Here is a 19,400-nt window from a genome sequence, read left to right on the forward strand (position 1 = left end):
CATCTAGGATATAAAATAATTTCATGTGGGGGTTTCCGAAGGGTTTTAGCCCTCCCAAGTCTCTTGGTGAGTCAATGTAGTCCCACAGCCCATGACATTTGCCCTGAACTAATATAGTCAGGAATAATTCTTTTATGCCTCTCATTTAAGCAGAGTAGATGGCAATAGGTACAAGGCAAAGTACAAGAATTTATTTTTTTTTCATTCAAGGAATTCATTTATGCAAGTTGCTAAGGTGTCACCTAACCCTAACTGATGATGATGTTACAACCAAATTCAAGGAAGAGAGACCAGTTTATTTTAGAAGTTGTTTATTTAAAACTCTTTAGCAGTAGTGTATTACAAAAACAAAGAAGGGTTATGGTATCAGCATCCACTCCTTTTCCAGAGATTCCCTGAGGACAGCTGCCTGCCACTGGAGAGGCGAATACTGCCCTGAACTGAATGGATCCTACCCTAATGGCACACTGAACCCAGAACAGCCACTTATGCAGATGGTGCAGATCTGAACTACATCTGTGTATTGACAGAGATGCAAATGTAAACACTACTAGAAGATCAGCTGATCAGTGGCACCATGCCTAGGCTGCTCTCTGGGTGTCCTTAATCTATAAATGGATTTGGACTGAGCACTATAAAAGTGGTCACATCACTACACTAAAGAAACACCATGGTCCTGTCTTATGCAGTCCTTTTGGAAGCCCTAGTTTTCTTCCCCCGTTCCTAGATGGCAGGAGTTATCTGACAACATTTGGAGAACCACCCCTCACATCACAGCAGTAGCCTTCATTAGCCCAATCATGAACAGTTACAGTCAGTCAATTAAAAATCCATCCATACATTTACATTGACAGAAGAAGGAAATCTGGAACACTTTCTTAATTACTTCCATTTTTGATGGAAATATTATTACTTCTGTGTACTGCCTAGAGTGGATTGTATTTAAATACACACAGCTCTGGTTTTGTATACTCTGAAGCAGATCAACCATCCATTTTCCTTGATTGTGTTCCCTTATACTGTACCTGAACAGGCTATACAAGGGTGGCAAAGGTCCCCACAGCATGGTTGCTTTCTGGGTTGTTATACGTCTTGGGATAGTCACCTTCTCTGTAGGTTCTTTCAAGACTGTACTGAATTTTGGCCTCCTGTCTCTTAAACTCCCGCACACTTCGAACAGTGAGAGCACAGACTATAGTGCTTGCAAAATACAAGCAAGCTGCCACAAGGCCAAAGAGAGCCACAGAGGCATCTCCTCCCTGCACAATGCAGTTCATAGATGTATAACCTCTTCTTGCATACAGTCTCTCTTTCCTCTGGCACACATCTGTTGCATTGACTTGTATGACGAAATGGAGGTAGAGGCCAACAGCCACAATGTATGCAAGGCAAGCAAGGATATCAAAGACAAACTCTGCAGCCAGCAACCGAAATGTGAGACGATGAATGGGCTTCCCTCCACTGATGAGGAAGAAAAGTGTGAGGCACATCATAGTTAGGCCAAAGGCCACTCCTCCATACACGCAAGGAGCTCTCATCTGGTTGTACTGCATATCCAGGTCCCTTACTTGCTGGAATTCGGTCCCTTCAAATGGACTATAGGCTGAATTGATATTGAATGAGCCCAAACCTAACCCAGAGGTGAAACCAGAAACTCCTGCTTGGGCTGCTCCTATGCAGACCAGCACCAAAATGTTGACTGTTACTTCAACAAACTGCAAGATACCTGCAGATAAGGAGGAAGAAAGACAAGGGAAAATCAAATTTGCATATGTCTACTTTCTTCAGACATGGCTATTTTCATTATCCTGAAATGCTCCTGGAAATAAATTACTCATAATAATATGGTACCATAATGCAGGAGCCTTCAGCTTGGAGTGTATCTACAGTACAGGGGTTGGGGAAACATGTGGTCCTCAGGATACTGCTGGACTGCAATTCCCATCTGTCCTAGCCAGTGGTGAGGGATGGTGGGATGTGCAGTTTGGCAGCATCGGAGGGCTGGACATTCTCCATCACTCTTGTAGTGTTTCTGGGATTTGCACAAGAGCCATCATGTCTTTGCTCTGGTGTCTTTTTACGCTCACTCCCAGCCTACTGGATAACCAAAAGCATTCTTGGTCTATCATATTTCGGCCTAAAGACAGGAGTCTCTTGTTTTGTTTTCTTTTGAAGGCTACATAGCAAAATCTAGTCATTGGAGAAGTGTTTCTCTTCTTGGCCTTGTTCCTGCCATGCTCACCAATGGAAAATAATTATCTTCATAGAGTCCACTCTCACTTACAATGCATCACCTACTGCCTAGAATGGAACCGTTTTACCCCATAATAGGTGCTTTGTCTTAAGGTGAGACCGACTTCTCCTTGTACTTTATTTTCACAAGAGGAGTAACACCCAAGTAGCCTTTTAGCTGAGCATGACAGTGCAGGACAAAGGACAAAGTCAGGTGCGAGAATTGTAGTAATAAAAGCAAATGTTTTGCTGAGACTTTTTATTTTACTTTCAAACGATCCCTATCATAAGAAACTGTATACCTTTTAAGCAAATGCAGAAAGATATTTCCAGATTTGTCTCGCAGGCAAGGAAGCTCAAAATAAAGCCCAAAACTTTGTATACTGCTAAAGAAAGGGGTGTTCTAGGACTTCTGAATATTAAATTGTACTATGAGGCCTGCTGTTTTGTGTAGTTGAAGAAATGGATTTTTCTCAGAGATCAGAGCCTTTTGGAACTTGGAGGTCAGAGTTTAAGATTTGGGTGGCATGACTAGTTATGTCATGTTGATTTTAAAAATAGCTGTATCAAGAAAGGTTCTTATGAAAGTTTGATACAAACATAAGCAGAGACTTTCCACCAAAGTAACATTAGCCACTTTGCTAGAGAAATCCTTCTATAGGAATGGGTTTAAAATTGGAAATGGTTGTTTTATGATGACTTTTTGTAATTTGGACACTTGGGAGCTTAAATCAAGAGAGATATTCTTTAAGGCAGGTAAAAGATCTGAATTGGTCAGCTTATGTGAAACTACAGATTTAAACAAGAGAGATGTAGTCCTAGAGAGTGGAGAAAATTATTTTTACTTAGAACTGTACAGTATAATGATGATGATGAAGAGTATATGATAAGGTGGGTACAAAATTTTGGACATAATACACAAATGGATGTATGGGGAAAATGAGGACCAAAGACATATAAATTTACTTCGAGTAGCAATTTAAAAGAAAAAAAAGTATAATCATCATAATCATCATTTAATTTTTCTAAACAAACAAGCTATAACGTGTTTTGTGGCACACATGGTGGTAAAAACAGCAACATCAAACTTTGGAACAATTACTTTTTTTGGAGTACAACTCCCAAAATCCATGTAAGTTTTGCTGACAATTTAAATCCAAAAAAGTATACTTTGCAAGCCTTGAGAAGTTTATAACAAACAAGAAGTACTATAAAAGCACTTTTATATTTTAAAGTATATACTGTACTAGATATTGGAACAGCAGATTACTGGTACAGGAACAGATTAAAGTATACAACAAGAAAACTACATTGCCTCTCAAACCCAATACAGCCTGATTTAGGATTAAGGAAGCAACCAATATCACAAATAAAAGGAGAACCTTTGCACAAACATGGCAAAAAAGGACAGGTGAAGCTCCCTGCAAACTGACTGCATGTGTGTCAGTAGCCACACACACCGTGGCCTTCTTTATATGGCCTGCATCCAGCTTCACAGCTGAAGCTGTGTAGAAGTTCTAGCCCTCCTGACTTCATTAACCCAGTAAAAACCCCAGAGCATGGGAGAGGAACTAATGTCCTCTAGTTATTGTTGGGACCTCATCTCCTGTCAGCCTTAGAGGATGAATGCCTCAGTGTGAACTAATACACATTAACTCCTCTGTAAATCACTCATTCAAAAAATAGTTGTTAGTCATGATGGTTCTATGCTACCTCCAAAGTTATAGCCAATATGCTTCTGAATACTTGATGCCAGTAAATATCAACCAGCAAAGGCTAGCAGTCTTTGTTTGTGGGCTTTCCAACAGATGCCTGGTTGGTTATGTTAGATGCTGGGTTATCTTCTTTATGTTCTGTAACTTTGTCAAGTGTGATGTAGTGGCTACATTAACAGTGCCTTAGAGCTCTGGATCAAGTCTCCACTGAATCACGAAAACCCAGTCTCTTTCAGGGTTTATCCTGCTTCATAAGGTTGTTGTGAACATACAGTAGGGAGGAAGGCTGCCATGGATGCCTTTTTGAGCTCACTGGAGGAAATGTAGGACAGAAACAGAGTAGTAAGTGCTCTATAGAAGGACTGGGTGGGACTTCAGTGTCATGGAAGGGAGTGAGTCCAAAATTCTATAAAACTGTTTGTTTTCCTTCACTATTAAAAATACAAGATGAGGGGCATTGACTGTTAGCACAGTTTACAGGCTTTGAAACTGTCAAATATTTGCATTAGGGCATTTTGGCAGCCACTTACAATCTTCTCCTAAAGGACTGCCATGCCTTGTGGTAGAGCAACCACTATGACCAGGCAGCTCTGAGGACCTTCTGACATCATTTCAGTGTATCATCCAAACATATTTTGGTGGAGCTAATTAGTTCTGCCAGGAGACTGAATCAATAGCCCTTGGGAATCCAAATGAAGCCAACCCCCACAGCCCAAATGTGAAGTTCTATCTTTCTTTCTTTTGCCAAACATTCATCTAACAGGCCTGAGCACATTTGACCTACATTATTTTGAATAATGTTCAGCATAGTTATTTTTGGACTGCTGTGCCAAAAAAGAGTAATTATATTCTAGTGTCAGCTCAGGGAAGTAGGGTGGGCAGATACTATAGATAGGTACCTTGAATCTCACACAGAATAAGCTACTTTGAGGGAAAAGCTCAGGCTTGATCAAAGGCTCATGCAAAGGCCAGAAACCCCTACCACTCTCACTACAGTGAGTCACACACCTAAACAAGGAAAGCTCGTAAGTAATCTTTTGAATGTTGGAAGCAACAGAGCTTGAGGCTAGCTTTCAATCCTTTTGCAGCTTGGGGGGAAAAAACCCTGTATGACTCCTGTCTAAATCTGCAGGCAGCACACAGCGCAGAAAAGAAAAAGGAGGGGAAAGGAAAAAGCTGACAACTATACTATAAATTTACCTTATGGGAAGCCAGTCGTACTTATGACTAGCAAATTTTTCCATGAGCAGGAAACCACGATGGCTGGAAATACTGGGTTCTAAAAGAAGTTATTCAGAATTAGCCCAGTCTCTTTAACTAACCAGGCTTTCCTTGGTAGCAATGCCAGTTCCTTAAGCATGTGGAGGCAGCTGTGTTCTTGAATTAGCCACTAGGGGGCAGGTTACAACTAGTAAACATTGTACTAAGTTAATAATTTCAGACCACAGTGATCAAAACTTATGCCTAGCATTCTCACCCAGAAACTCTTAACTAGTAGTTATTCCTCTCCCTCTCACTGTATTTTTCTTCTTCCGTGTAGGAAGCTTGCAAAACCGGTCTTGTATTTATTGGTTGCTCCTAAGAGGCCAGTAAAATGCTTTGTTTATTTGTGTAGTTTTCTGTATCTTCCACCCTCTTCTGCTATGCAACTTTTAAACTGGAACAGTGCAACCCAAACCATTTCACCCTGCAATCAGCTTTGTTTTGTTTTTTAAAAGAGACTCAGTCAGTCAGATTCCCAGAAGGTAGAGTTTTCTCCTTTCGTAAGCTCTGTGTGCAGTACTGTTTATCCCCCATATTTACTACCAGTACCCATAAGCCCTACTGTATTTCATGGAATAACGGAAGGTGAGGCTGTGCAGTCTTGACAGGGCTCAGACTCTTCCCAGTGACTATGAAGATGCTGTTTCCTGATCCTACAACAGGTTTACAAGTCTAAAGAAAAGAAACAGACCTGCAAGAGCACCAGCATGCAAATTAAAAAAAACTTTACACATCAATGACCTGCTTCTGATTTACCATAACTGAGGAAGGCTCTTCTACAAGTATCCTGGGTACAATATGTGTCAACAAGGGAGAGAACCTTCTCACTTGCCTCACCCTGACTACAGAATGTTTTATAGTCTTCATAGTTTCTCTGTTTTTATAACATGTTTTAGTGTTTTTAACTGTATAATTATAATTCAGTATTTTAACTGCATGTCTAGTTGTAAGGGTGAACGGCAGTTTTAAAATGTTTCCAGAAATAATAAATGAATAATTAATTTAGGGCTCTTCCAGTCAGGATAAAAATGTCAGGAAGTTGCTGTATTTGTGGCTGTAGTTCTTGGAAGTTTTTCTAAATACCCAAATCACATTTCATTTGTCCCAGACTGTTTTCTGACAATTCCTGGCACCAGCTAGAACATTTTATTCCCATCCTCAAATGGGTTTCTTTTTTTTAATTCTGAGATATATTAAAATAATACTTTCCTGTCTCTCCTTTTTTTTAAAAACGTTATAGAGCATTAGTGGAATTGCACTTTTGTACTATATCTTTATTTTTTAAAAAATTCAGGAAGAAGATTTGCCCTCAGCAAACCATGCCCTGATTTTTTAAAAAACTTTTTGGAAGAGATCAAGAGCAGATCCAAGGAATTGCTACAAATAGCTCTGCAAAAGAATAGAATAAAACAGTCAACAAAAACAGGCAAAACCCATGGAGCTGTGATTGTGAGAACTAACAGGTTAACTTTAGACAATCTGGAAGAGTCCTGAATCTCATTTCTTCTTGCTTAGGTGTATTCTTGCTTACCGGTAAGTGTTCAGGACACTGACTGACTCACAGCAATTTGGCAATACAAAAACATGCTGGCATCCCTGAAGATTCTTGAAAGAAATAGAGGACCTCAACCCTGCTTTAAAATGTTCAGTTACTAAGAAAGTTCATTTGAAGGCTAAGCATGCCATAACAATAACTACCATATTCATTCCCAGAGTGATTTCTATCAGTATCGGAACACTTCCCTGATTCAGAGAGGACCAACAATGATGCCATGTGTGTTGCAGCGCGTGACTAGATGAAGGAATCTGGAGAATTCCATAGAAACTTCGTGCTAGAGCTGTGGTCCTGAGGAAGAGCAGAGCAGTCACTGAACAAGGTGACATCTGTGGTTCTCCTTTACTCCATTTTTATCTTCACAGCAACCCTGTGAGGTAGGTTAGGCTGAGAAAGTGAGTGACTAGTCTAAGGTCACTTTGTGAACTTTGTAGTTGATGAGAACTTGAATCTGGGTCTCCCCATTTATGCTCCCCCACATTGGCCCTTAGTGCTGGCATTGTATGAGTACAGCCAGCCCTCGGTATCCACAGATTTATCTACAAATTCAAGCATCCACTGCTTGCAAATATATTAAACAAATATAATTTCCAAAAAAAACCCCCCACAAACAAACCTTAATTTTGCCATTTTACATAAGGGACACCACTTTACTATGCCATTGTATTTAATGGGACTTGAGCATCCACAGATTTTGTTATCCATGGGGGGTCCTGGAACCAAACTGCAGCAGATACCAAGTGCCCACTGTATAAGGTAAGAGACTAGGACCTGCAAATTTGGCAACTTAAATCTTCCTCAGGTTAACGTATGTCACTGGATTATTGGAAGAAGCCAGTAACGGTGCCATCATCCCTGTTAAGACTACAAATGCCATCGTCCCTGACCATTGCATATGCTGGCTGGAGTGGATGGGAGTTTGAGGCCAACAACATCTTGAGAGCTGGAACCTCCACCCTGGAACTAAATTGAATCTATTGATCTGATCTCAAGGATTAGTCTTATATTTCCTACCCCCAAAATCCAGTAGCTATCCAGTCAAAATTTTACCCACCTGATTGATAAACCAGGGGTAGGCCCTCCAGATGTTTGTGGCCTGCAATTCCCATTAGATTTAGTAAGAGATGAAAGAAACTGCAGGCACCAAATCTGGAGGGCTACATTTGTCAAGCCCTGCATTAAGTTGTGTTCTATCAGGAAACCACAGCCAGTAGCTGAAATTAATACATCTCAGGATTTTACTGCTTTAAACAGTGGAAGGACCATATTTTACTTGGTTCCCCTGTAGGTTCTGGAGGATAATGGCTGCACCCAGACCCTCCCATAGAGAGTGGTAGAGTAATACCTTAGTTCAGTCCCCACAATCTCCAGGAAGGGTACGGAAAGATCTCTTGTCTGAAACTCTAGAGAGCTGCTGTTGGTGAGAAGAGACAAAGGGACCAGAGGGTTGGCCTGGTATAATGTAAGGCAGCATCCTATGCTCCAAGCAAGAATCAGGCCTGGCTTCTTCTCCTGGCTCTAGACAGGGAAGCATTTATTTTCACCATAAAACCTTGGTAGGCCCTTCCATTGAGTCATTTGATTTGAAGGCTTTAAGAAGAGTAGGTCCAGTGTGGTGTAGTGGTTTGAATGCTGGTCTAGGACTTTGGGAGACCAGGTTTAAATCTCTGCTCAGTCATGGAAAACCATTGGGTAACCTTGAGCAAGCCACACTCTCTCCACCTCAGAGGATGCCATTCCAAACAGTTTGAGCGTGCTACTACAATGGATGCTTTATATGATTATAACATTGTAGTTGAAGTAGTCAGAAAGGTGAAACAGAGACTATAAATTCCTGGCACAGCCATCATATGACCTATGACCCTATGGTTTACGACATCAAATATGACCTACCTCTATGGTTTACTACAAGGGTTTCAAATGAACAAGTTTGTATTACTACTATGACATATGACTTATACGGCTGTTGTTGGTCTGTGTTTCAGCATTTCTGCCAACCGGATAAAAAATAAAGACTTTTGGGTGAATTACAATAAAATTGTTTCAGTGCAATATTGAAAATTAAGAACTGTTCTATGACCTTTTATGATATAATTTCTACTTTGTACATTGTGTACTTATTATTCAGTAGTTTTTATATATTAGTTTTGGTTTTTTGGTGGTTTATAGTTGTGTTCTTCTACTTTCACCATGACACATTTTTTTGACTCCTGATCATGAGCCTAAAGATGAGAGTCTTCTTCTTAGGACAGCATGTCTTCAATTTCAGTTAGTTTAAGATTTTGATTAAATATCCAAGAGTACAATGGTGGGGGGAGAATAGTCCTCCAGACATACATGAATTTCTGGTGGTTTATTAATGCACGAGCACATCCCAGGGGAGGGGAAAAATCACTTTATAGCTATCTCCTAATTTGATTTGCTGATGGAATTCAATTTAGCTCCTTGCTAATTTGCAAATGGCAAGTGCCCTTGTTGAGGCAAATAGATGACACTAGAGATAAAGAACAGACATACTTGATGTGAGAGCTGAAGTTAAAGGTTTCCTGGAACACAGCTGGCTCCAGACATTTTCTCAAATACAGCATTGATAGGGCAATCCTATTATGTGCCCGCTCAGATATAAGCTTCACTGAATTCCATTGGACTACTGACTGCTGATGTATAGGAGAGGAAAGCAGTACTGTAACACCATATTTAACACAGATTTGTCTAAGATAAGTCCAAAACACACTGCAGGAATAATCCAGTTTGAGACTGCTTTATTAAATGCTCTGTCTCAATGCTAGGGAATTCAGGGAACTATAGGTTTGTGAGACATTTAGGCTTCTCTGTCAGAGAGCTCTGGTGCCACAACAAACTACACTTCCCAGAATTCCCTAGCATTGAGCCTGATCACTTAAAACAATCTCAAACTGGATTATTTCTGCAGTGTGTTTTAGACCATAGTTTCACTTATCTGGGAAGAACTGTTAAGTCCCTCACACTTACTACAGAATCCTGCTAGAGGCCCTAGAAGTGCCTAGACAAGTGTTCTCTCTAGGCATTTCTAGGTTCTCCAGCATGATTCTATGGTATGTTTCTGCCAGATGCATAAGACACTGCTCATTTCAGGTAGGAAAAACAGGGTTCACAATTATTTGCAGTTTCAGTTTTACACAAATGATCCCAGAATGTATCCCTTGCATTAAACAGAGTCTAACTATACATGATTGGAGACAAAGTCCTTGGGTGTTTTTTATTATTATTAAAAAAAATAAATCCACTGAACTTGTTTGTTGAAGAAGCAACAGAAAATGCCCCAAGGGAACCTCATAAAGAGCTTGGAAATGATTGGACCTCTGAGAATTCTCTAAGCATAATGGCCCCTAGGCATGCTGGGTGCAGAATTCTAGGACTTGTAATCTTAAATGTTACTTTTCCTAGCCCTTAACTCAGTGTTCCACTGTACAGTCTGACCAGTTAGAGAACTACCCAGTATCGAGCTTAGTAAGAGTAAGGAATGCTGGCAGCTGTAGTCCTACATCTGGGAAGTCACATGGTCCCCACTTCTGTGGTAAAGGAATTTGCATCATTTTAAAGGGCATATAGTTTACATCCAGAAGGTCCCAGGTTCAGTCTCTGCCATTTCTACTCCAAAGAATCAAGGAGTGGATAAGAGAAAATGTCACTGCCTGGTATCCTGGAGATCACTTTCAGGGGTTGTCTGCATTGGCCAAATAAAGAGACTTTTGACAGCTTTGAAGCCTGGCTGTTTAGACAATGCACGGGGCAAAACAGAAGGAAATAGATATAAAGCCATGCTCCAGTGCTAAAAACCAGAGCAGAAAGAAGCTAGGATACTCCGACTCAAGCTGGAAAATGTGCATCATTGTGCCGGCATATAAACAGCCTGGCACCAGTACGGGACAGCGGCAAAGGAAACAAGTGATGTATTTACAATGTACACAAACCACACAGTCCAAGGGGTGGATGGGGTGAAGGGGGCATGTATGGGAGACCTCCATGATTGTGCTTTGCCAATGTATCACTCAGCACACCGATGCACCGACAGTGCATTGCAGATGTGACTGTATGGCTGATCATATAGGTGGGCCTCTAATTGAACGGCATCTGGGCAGGAAAGAGGCAATTGGATCACAGGTGGTGTGTTTGTGTGATGGTGCGCATGCATGGTGGGAAGGCAACAGAAAAAATAATCACACAGCGCAGCTTGACACCACTTGGCATGGACAGCCCATGAGTATTCGAACTGTCTTGGGAGCAGGCTGTGTGGACAGCAGCGGTTTTACCTGCTTTCAGAAAACCCAGGATCAAGCCACTTTCTCCTGCCCATCTGCTCTGGCCCTCAGTCAAGGTCTCCTTTTTCACCATCTCGAAATTAAATCTAGGACTTTCTTTATGCAAACTGTACACTCTGTCACTGATATCACTGGCCAATTCCCCGTCTGAGTTTCATACCCCTAAGGTGTTATGAGCTGCAGAGGAAAAAGGGGAGATGAGGGGGAGATCAGGAAAGGATCACAGTTTAAGAAATAGCATGGGGACTCAGAGCAGGGAAAATTAACTTTCCACTGGCCATGCAGGCTGGGGGATTTGGAGAACTGTAATTCCACAAGTAATTGTTTCCTACTTAGCCTTCTCCTTGCAGACCCAGCCCAATTCTCTCCTCCTGCTGCAATTGCTTTCACTCCAACGGGGGGCAGGGAACCAAAAGATACTATAAATGATGTCTCACACCTAGTTTGGTCCTCAGCCATTATAGAAAGACTGGAGAAAATGGCTCAGTGCCACTTGCTGGATCATAAAAGAGGAAATAGTTTAGTTTCCTAAAAAATAATGCAATGCCATCCTATACATGTCTACTCAAAATTAAGTGAGTAATCCCAACCTAGAACTTAAATATCGACAACATTTTCTAGATAACTTAGTAATAAGTGAGTTCTTTCGCAAACCTATGAGATGCCCTGAAAAGCTCTTTTTAATTCTCTAGCAAAAGATTGAAACAGTCTTCTTTGTTCTTGCCGCCCCCACCCCATAACACACACTCATGTCTGTGCTCATTCTATCAGTAACAGCCTCTTCAAGTAAACAATATTTAGACATGTGGTTTGATTTAAACTATTAACGATCAACTAGGGGGCTGGGTCTAGGCTTTCAAACACAGAAAACAATGCATCAAAAAATACTTGATAGAAACACTTGATAATTAGCTCTCACTCTCTCAGCTTTGCGAAAAGGTGTTAAGAGGTATCTTTTCAATCTGGCCTTTCAACTTTCTGCTAGCTGAAATGTTCCACTTGTAAAAGCTCCCACTGTCCTGTATTTTGGAGATCACTTCTTTTCCTCACACCACAATTCAACTCATTCAGAAAGGCCCCCTATCTTTGTTAAGGGATATAGAGACTTGTACTCCAGAAAGTAGTCATGTGGGGTGGCTGATTCTGGGAGTTGTATTCTTAAAAAGTAACTTTTTCAAGCTCTGGCTGGGTATAGGATTACAGCCTCAAGGTGGTCTTATGTTGTATGCATGGTATGATTTCTCCCTGAATATCTACTGGCCAGCATGATACTGTCTTCAGGAGACATTAAAAATATACTTGTTTCCAAAGTATAATATTCCCATTTGCCTTCACAACAGCTAGTTAGGAAGGGAAAAAAAGGGAGTAGGTGTTCTATGTTCATTTGGCAGAAAGAGGCTCAGTATCATGATTACCATCCTTTCATGAAGTACACTGAAATATTTTGTCACAATGGTTTCTGCAAATAATAGATTAAATGGAAATTTTGATTCCTAAGGGGCCATGAATATATATGCAAAAATCCACCACTAGTTAAGCCATTCTTGGTGACTATGTGATATGCTGAGGGATTGTTACTTGGATATTGTTACCTACCAGAAGTGTTCCCATTTGTTTATAAAATGGTTTTGGCTGCAAGTTGTGAATTTAAATGTCTTCACCTCATTCTGTTCTTTGTTCTGACTGAAGAAGAGTTCATGGAAAACTGAAACCTTTTATTCTTCCCCCTTTTCCTGTTCCACTCCCTACAAAAGAAAAGTCTCAGGGGAAGGATGCTATCATCTCACAACCACATTAACAATGCTTAAAAGACATGAAGTAGAGAACATCACATTACCTCTTCTGGAGCACAGATTTGAGCATTTCTCAGAAAAAGTCTCTTTGGGAGGATAAGACAGACGTGGATAATTGGCATCTCCATACATTGTTCCTGGGTGGCTCTGGTAAGGGTCTGTGAAAGCAGTAGTAGGTCTTGAATGTTCAGGTGTTCCTGGTGATGACCTACAGGCAGAAAAAGATGAAAAGCTGAGGCCTTCATGGTAAGTAAAGTTGGCCCCTTTAGTAGAGAACTACTTCTCAAAGCCAAAGGACTCAGGGTTACTGATTGTGAAAAGTTCTGTTAAATCTGAATAAGACATGTCTGTATATGCAGGGCACTTAAGGGGTTAGCAAATAATCTTATAGAAATAATTATTTAAATACTGAAAAGAATTTTCCCAATGATATTCTTACCTCAAAGTTACCTAGGTCATACTATTATTTATCTGCCAGTCACAATTACAGTAAAGGTGGACAGATTTAGGCCCGGTACAGACCAGCACAAAGTGCTGGCCTATGGGCGGAGTCATTGCAGAGCACCTGCACGCTGGGTGCCATGACTCCCCCCTTGCGCCATGACACCACGCACTGCAGCATCATGGCGTGACCCTGGCGCTGCATCTAGGTGATGCAGCACCAAAAGGGTGTCACAAGCCATGGCACCGCGGCTGTGATGCCCTTTAGAGGGCGCAAAAAGGAGCTGCATTTTGCAGCTCCTTTTTCCGCCCTCCGGACACCGGATCTGGGCCGCAGCCCCAATCCAGCCAGTAAAGGGGCAGCTGCATGCCGCCCCTTAGGGGCTGTTTGTACAGCCCCTTCGTCAAGGAAGCTACATTCCTAGGTTAGCAAGACCTGAGCAATGCTGTTGATGAATTGGGAAATAACAACAACAAAATGTGGCTCGTAAAAAATATTCAAAAATACATGGCCAGATGCTATCTTTATTGGGACTTTCTATTTTGTTAATTTTCTGTGGTCCTAATAAATATTTTGCCTGATGTGGGGATTTTTCATTTATAAAAGGCCTGAGTATGGAAGTGAGTACCAATCTGTATCATATGACAGTATTTAATCCTTAGGATTAAAGCCTCAGTTACTTTCTCTAATAATGTAATCCTTTCTAATTAGCAGTAATATTCTAATATACACAACAGAAAGATGGCACAAAGCTGTAAGCAAGGGGACAGCAGGAGACTCTATTTTGGCCTGGATACCACCTTAAGAATGTGGAGAAATGTGACATATTGGGCCCGAACACACAGGCCAAAATAAAGGTACTTTGGGTCACTTTGAAGGTATGCTGCGTAAATGACACATGCATCTTAAGAAGCCAGAAGCTGTGTCAAAGCTGTGCTCCAGTCCTAAGGACTGGAGCGTGTCTTTGAAACAGCTTTTGGCCTCTTAGGACGCATGCGTCATTTAAAGAGCACACTTCCAAAGTGGCCTGAAGCAGCTTTATTTTGGCCTGTCTGTTTGGGCCTATTGATTTCTTTCACTCCCCACTTTTGTTTTGTTCTAGGTCCGAGGAGAAGGAGGAGGAGACGACGAGGATGATTTACCTTCCATTTGTTGGATATGGTTTTCTACTTCTCTCATCAATATATCTGTTAGTCTTGGGATTTTCGTTGTTCCTGTAATCTTTATTTTGATGGGCTCTCTCTGAATAAGACATCTTGTCTTGCTGAAAATGCCTGTCAGTGCAGAAAACACAAATCAACTCACAGATCTTCCAGTCCAATTTGTTTAATGACCAACAGTTGTAAAAATAAGGTTACACCTATTACTCTGCAAGAATGATAAGCGCATATATATTTATATATTTGAATTTTAATTATATGCATAAAACTCACAACTTTATGGTTTGCAGTATATGTCAGTGCAGAGGCAGGAGATGTTCTGGCCTTCAACTCCCATCAGCCCTAACCGGCATAACCACTGGCCAAGTTTCCACACCCCTAGTTAGAACGAGGAGAAAGCCTGCTCTGCATTCAAAAATGCTGAAAGGTCCATTGAAAATAAAAAAATTAAAGCTAGGCAAATGTTGATGACAAAAAGTAAATGATGCCAAAATGGAGGCATTGCTGTTTTCAAGCATCATCAAGCCCATATAATTTTATAAAGAGACAGTTCCAAAACTCATTCATAAAAAGCATTCACAAAATATTGGCTGGAACCACTACCACCAATTACACACCTGAAGTTCAGTACTTTTGAAGAAGTGAGGTGAAATCCACAAAAGTTCGTGCTAAAAAATGTCTGAATGGTGTTTCCCTCCTCTCCTTTTCCATTTGATGTCCATTACACAGTTTATTTCACTTATGCTTCTGTACCTTTATCCCCATACTCCAGTTTACACAATTTACTTTTAAGTCTCTTGTGTATTGATTTTAGCCTGGTCACTTACTTGCACTTCTTTCTAGCAACTGGTTCACATGTGTGTTATGTTTATGCAGGCGCATCAGCACTTTCACAGCTAAATTGCTATTCTGAATGATTATGCAAACTACTTGGGGATGGCTTGCTCTTAAATGGCTAATGAAGACCCATTAGCTTTAGGAAAGGCCTGCTCTTGGTGAAGATTTAAAAAACACACAAGAACTGGTTTGGGGCTTTGAGAAAAAGAATGTGAAAAAAGAAACTCTTAGACAAGTTTAAATTAATACACTGGTCCCCCGGGTTACGAAATACCCAGGTTACGAAATTTTCGGGATACGAATAAATCCCATAGGGATTTATTGTTTCGGCTTACGAAGGTTTTTTCGGGTTACGAAAAAACCTCTGCGCTGTTTTAAATGGAGCCGCGGCGCAGCCGCGGCTTTTTCCCCATTAGCGCCTATGGGCTATTCGGCTTACGAAGTATCCCGGGTTACGAAAGCGGCGGCGGAACGAATTAATTTCGTAACCCGGGGTACCAGTGTAGTCTTATCTTCTCTGAAGATATACTCTGCCTCTCATGTCATGGAATTCCAAGTCTCTTTGGGCAAAGTTCCCATATGATAAACACCCTGTTGCTTTCTGACACCTCACTAATTCATAGCTGGTCCTAATAAATGGTGACATGGTTTGAGTGTTGTACTAGGACACTTGGAGACATTAGTACAAAAAAATGACTAAAGATTCTGTAGCAGGAGGTAATGTACGTTCTAGTGGGCTCAAACTTTAACGTGCAATGTTTTCAACTTTTCAAAACGGTTTAATCGCTTTTTAAACTTTGCACTTACATTTTAACGTTTTGTATTGTTTTTTAACCTGCACTGTTTAACCTAAACATTAGGAGGAATTTCCTGACAGTAAGAGCTGTTCAACAGTGGAACACACTCCCTTGGAGAGTGGTAGAGTATCCTTCCTTGGAGGTCTTCAAACAGAGGCTGGATGGCTTCTGTCGGGGATGCTTTGAGTGAGAGTTTCTGCATGGCATGGGTTGGACTGGATGGCCCTAGTGGTCTCTTCCAACTCTACAATTCTATGGGGATTATCACACAGAGGTGCTTACCGTCGCTAAAATGTCAATAAAAAGTTCCTGAAGTGTTCCTGAAGTGTGATGGTGTGACAGCTGGTCGCACTTCTAAATTGTCATTGCTTCTCTCCTGCCTTCAAAGCGTTCATGGAGCAGCCATTCCTTCAATAACAGAAACTTAGCTCTTCAGGAATGATTCAGGAATGTTTTAATGATGGTAAGCCTCCTCCATGTGATAATGCCCTATGATTCTATGATTCTATTAACTTCTACGGTTTTAAAATTTCTCTCCTATACCGGGAGAAAAGTGCAAGATAAATAAATAAATCAGTCATATTTATTTCTTACCAACCTCTCCCCACAGATCGAGGCAGGGAACTACAACAATTAACAAACAACATCCGTTAAAATACAATAAATAAATAAATAAATAAATAAATAAACAAAATAATAATGAATAATTATTTATTGATTATTATAAAGTATTTAAAATTAATTTTAAAATATTAAATTACAACATTAAAATTATTACAATTTATTTAAAATTCCAATTAATAATAATCTATTTATTATTATTATAATTAAGCTTTATAAATAAAGCTTCATATTATTATTCAGCTTTATAAAGTTTAATGTATTTATTATTAAGCTTTGTAAATAAAGCTTAATAATAATATTTATTATTATTATTAAGCTTTATAAATAAAGCTTCATATTATTATTCAGCTTTATAAAGTTTAATGTACTGTATTTATTAAGCTTTGTAAATAAAGCTTAATAATAATAATAATATATTTAATATTATTAAGCTTTATAAATCTTGTTTAACTCATGTTTTTTCGTGGGATCTCACTAGTGTGATAAATAAAGCTTAATAATAATAATAATAATTATTATTATTAATTAAATAATAAATATATAATAATTAGTATATATTTATTACTATTAATCTTTATAAATAAAGCTAAAATTAATATTAATAGTAATAATAATTGTGTTAATAATATATAATAATAATAATCTTTATAAATAAAGCTTAATAATAATATATTTTATTATTATTATTAAGCTTTATAAATAAGGCTTAATAATAATAATAATAACAATAAATACATAAATAACAGTTGTTGTTGTTTTAAGAACTGTATTCTTAGTAGCTTTGAGCGCTGGGCTATGATGACCCTGAACTATGGGCTCTGGAGACTAGGGTTCGAATCCAACCTCAGCCATGGAAACTTCACTGAGTCACACTCTCTCAGCCTCAGAAGATGGCCATAGCAACAAACAAACAAACAAACCCCTCTGAAGAAACTTGCCCAGAAAACCTTGTGATAGGGTCCCCAAAAGTGGGAAACGAAGCCACACAACAACTACAAATAACAATAATAATAACCCCCATCCCCATCTATCTCCCTGCTACCCACCTGAGAGAAAAAGAGCGTGGAGTCGAAGGGCTTGTGGGGCAAGGGAAGGGGACAAAATGGGGGGCTGTTCCCTCCTCAGCCTCCTTCGCCCTCCTCCTCCCTCCTTCCTCCAGGAGAAAGAAGAGAAGGCGCTTCTTTGTTTGTGGCTGAGGCTGAAGAAAGGGAGGACGAGAAGGAAGGAGGGCACCCAGGTGGGAGAAGAAGCCTCCTCCAGGTGGCTGCTCCTCCTCCTCCTCTTCCTCCCCACCCACCCGCCGCCATTTTGGGAGGAGCAGTGGCTTCTTCTCCCTTTGGGCGCCCTGCCTGGTTTTTATTATGGGCAATACAGTATAAGAGGAGGGAAGGACCTGTTGAACCTGAAGCAGGAAGGGCAGGGAGAGAGCCACAACTGCAATAACAACAGCCACAACAACAACAACGCCTCCCTCCTATGAAGATATCTTGCCAAGGAAACATAGGGTCACCATAAGTTGGGAATGACTTGAAGCCACACAACAACAACAACAACAACCTGAAGTGTAGTGGTGTAGTGGTTTCAGTGTTGGACAGTGACTCGGGTTTGAATCCCTGCTCAGCCATGTAAACCCACTGGGGCTGCGTCTGCACTGCAGAAAGGATCCACTTTGACGCCACTTTATAACTGCCGTGGCTCAGTGCCATGAAATTCTGGGGATCTGCAGTTTTGCAAGACACTTAAAACTATAAACGACGACAAAGAAACAGCTCATTTATATATTGCTTCACACTGAACTAACAGTGTCTAAGCGGCTAAGCGGGAGATCCTGCAGGAAAATAGGAGTTAAACACGATTTAAAGTAAATTCGAATTTAAACCAAATTTACAAATCTGGTTAGTTTATCACACTGGGGGGGCTGCCCAAGTGAAATAATGCAAAGTTAATCCAGACGCAAAGCAGGGAAAAACCAGCAGCTTTTTTTACTTCTGCGTTGTTCCAAAAGTAAAAAGCTGCTGGTTTTCTCTGCTTTGCGTTCGGATTACCTTTGCGTTATTTCACATTAACTGACGTCGTGTGATAAACTTTGGACAGTTCCAAGTTTTCGTTGGTTTAAATCTAGTTTAACTCCCGTTTTCCTGCAGAATCTCATTAGTGTGATAAAGCTCTTAGCCTTCTCTGTCAGAGAGCTCTGGTGCCACAACAAACTACAAATCCCAGGAGTCCATAGCACTGAGCCAAGGTAGTTGAAGCAGTGGATTATTTCTGTACTGAGGACACAGCCTGGGTGGCATTGGGCAAGTCACACTCTCTCAGGCAAAGGCAAAGGCAAACCGTCTCTGAACAAATCTTGCCAAGAAGATGCCATGATAGCATTGCCCTAAGCTTGGAAATGACTTGAAAGCAGACAACAACAATTGTGGTGCTGTAAATGGCAAGCCTGTGTGCTACCTCATGATTCATTTGCTAAATCCCTTCTGCCTTTCTCTTCCCTCTTCGGCTTGCAATTATAGATAGCATCTTAACATGCTATTCTCTGTCTCTGGCCCAAAAATATACTTTTCTTTTAGCTTTCATTTGATTTGATTTTGTATTTTATTTTTTAACCTTATTTTTTCATTATATTTCACTTTAAAAAATTTTATGGCAATAGCAAAGTACATTTCTATACCGCTTATCAG

At 40.3% G+C, this 19,400-nt stretch overlaps 1 protein-coding gene across 1 annotated transcript; it reads right to left on the reverse strand.

Annotated features, from left to right (window-relative positions):
- Positions 1-730: 730 nt before the first annotated feature.
- LOC121927554 (MARVEL domain-containing protein 3-like) lies at positions 731-17,965 on the reverse strand. Its single transcript, XM_042461244.1, has 4 exons — positions 17,766-17,965; positions 14,444-14,575; positions 12,904-13,067; positions 731-1,726 (listed from the first exon to the last, which is right to left on the reverse strand). Exons 2-4 carry the CDS (start codon positions 14,554-14,556, stop codon positions 1,035-1,037), a joined length of 969 nt encoding a protein of 322 aa, XP_042317178.1. The 5' UTR covers positions 14,557-14,575; positions 17,766-17,965; the 3' UTR covers positions 731-1,034.
- Positions 17,966-19,400: the final 1,435 nt, after the last annotated feature.

Source organism: Sceloporus undulatus, chromosome 4 (genome assembly GCF_019175285.1).
Source record: "Sceloporus undulatus isolate JIND9_A2432 ecotype Alabama chromosome 4, SceUnd_v1.1, whole genome shotgun sequence".
Classification (NCBI taxonomy): domain Eukaryota; kingdom Metazoa; phylum Chordata; class Lepidosauria; order Squamata; family Phrynosomatidae; genus Sceloporus; species Sceloporus undulatus.

Coding starts and splice junctions, on each gene's coding strand:
- LOC121927554 (XM_042461244.1), bottom strand. CDS start 14,556: ATGTCTTATTCAGAGAGAGCCCATCAAAATAAAGATTACAGGAACAAC. Junction 13,068..14,443: donor CCATATCCAACAAATGGAAG/GTAAATCATCCT, acceptor TTCTGCCTGTAG/GTCATCACCAGGAACACCTG. Junction 1,727..12,903: donor AAATCTGTGCTCCAGAAGAG/GTAATGTGATGT, acceptor CCTTATCTGCAG/GTATCTTGCAGTTTGTTGAA.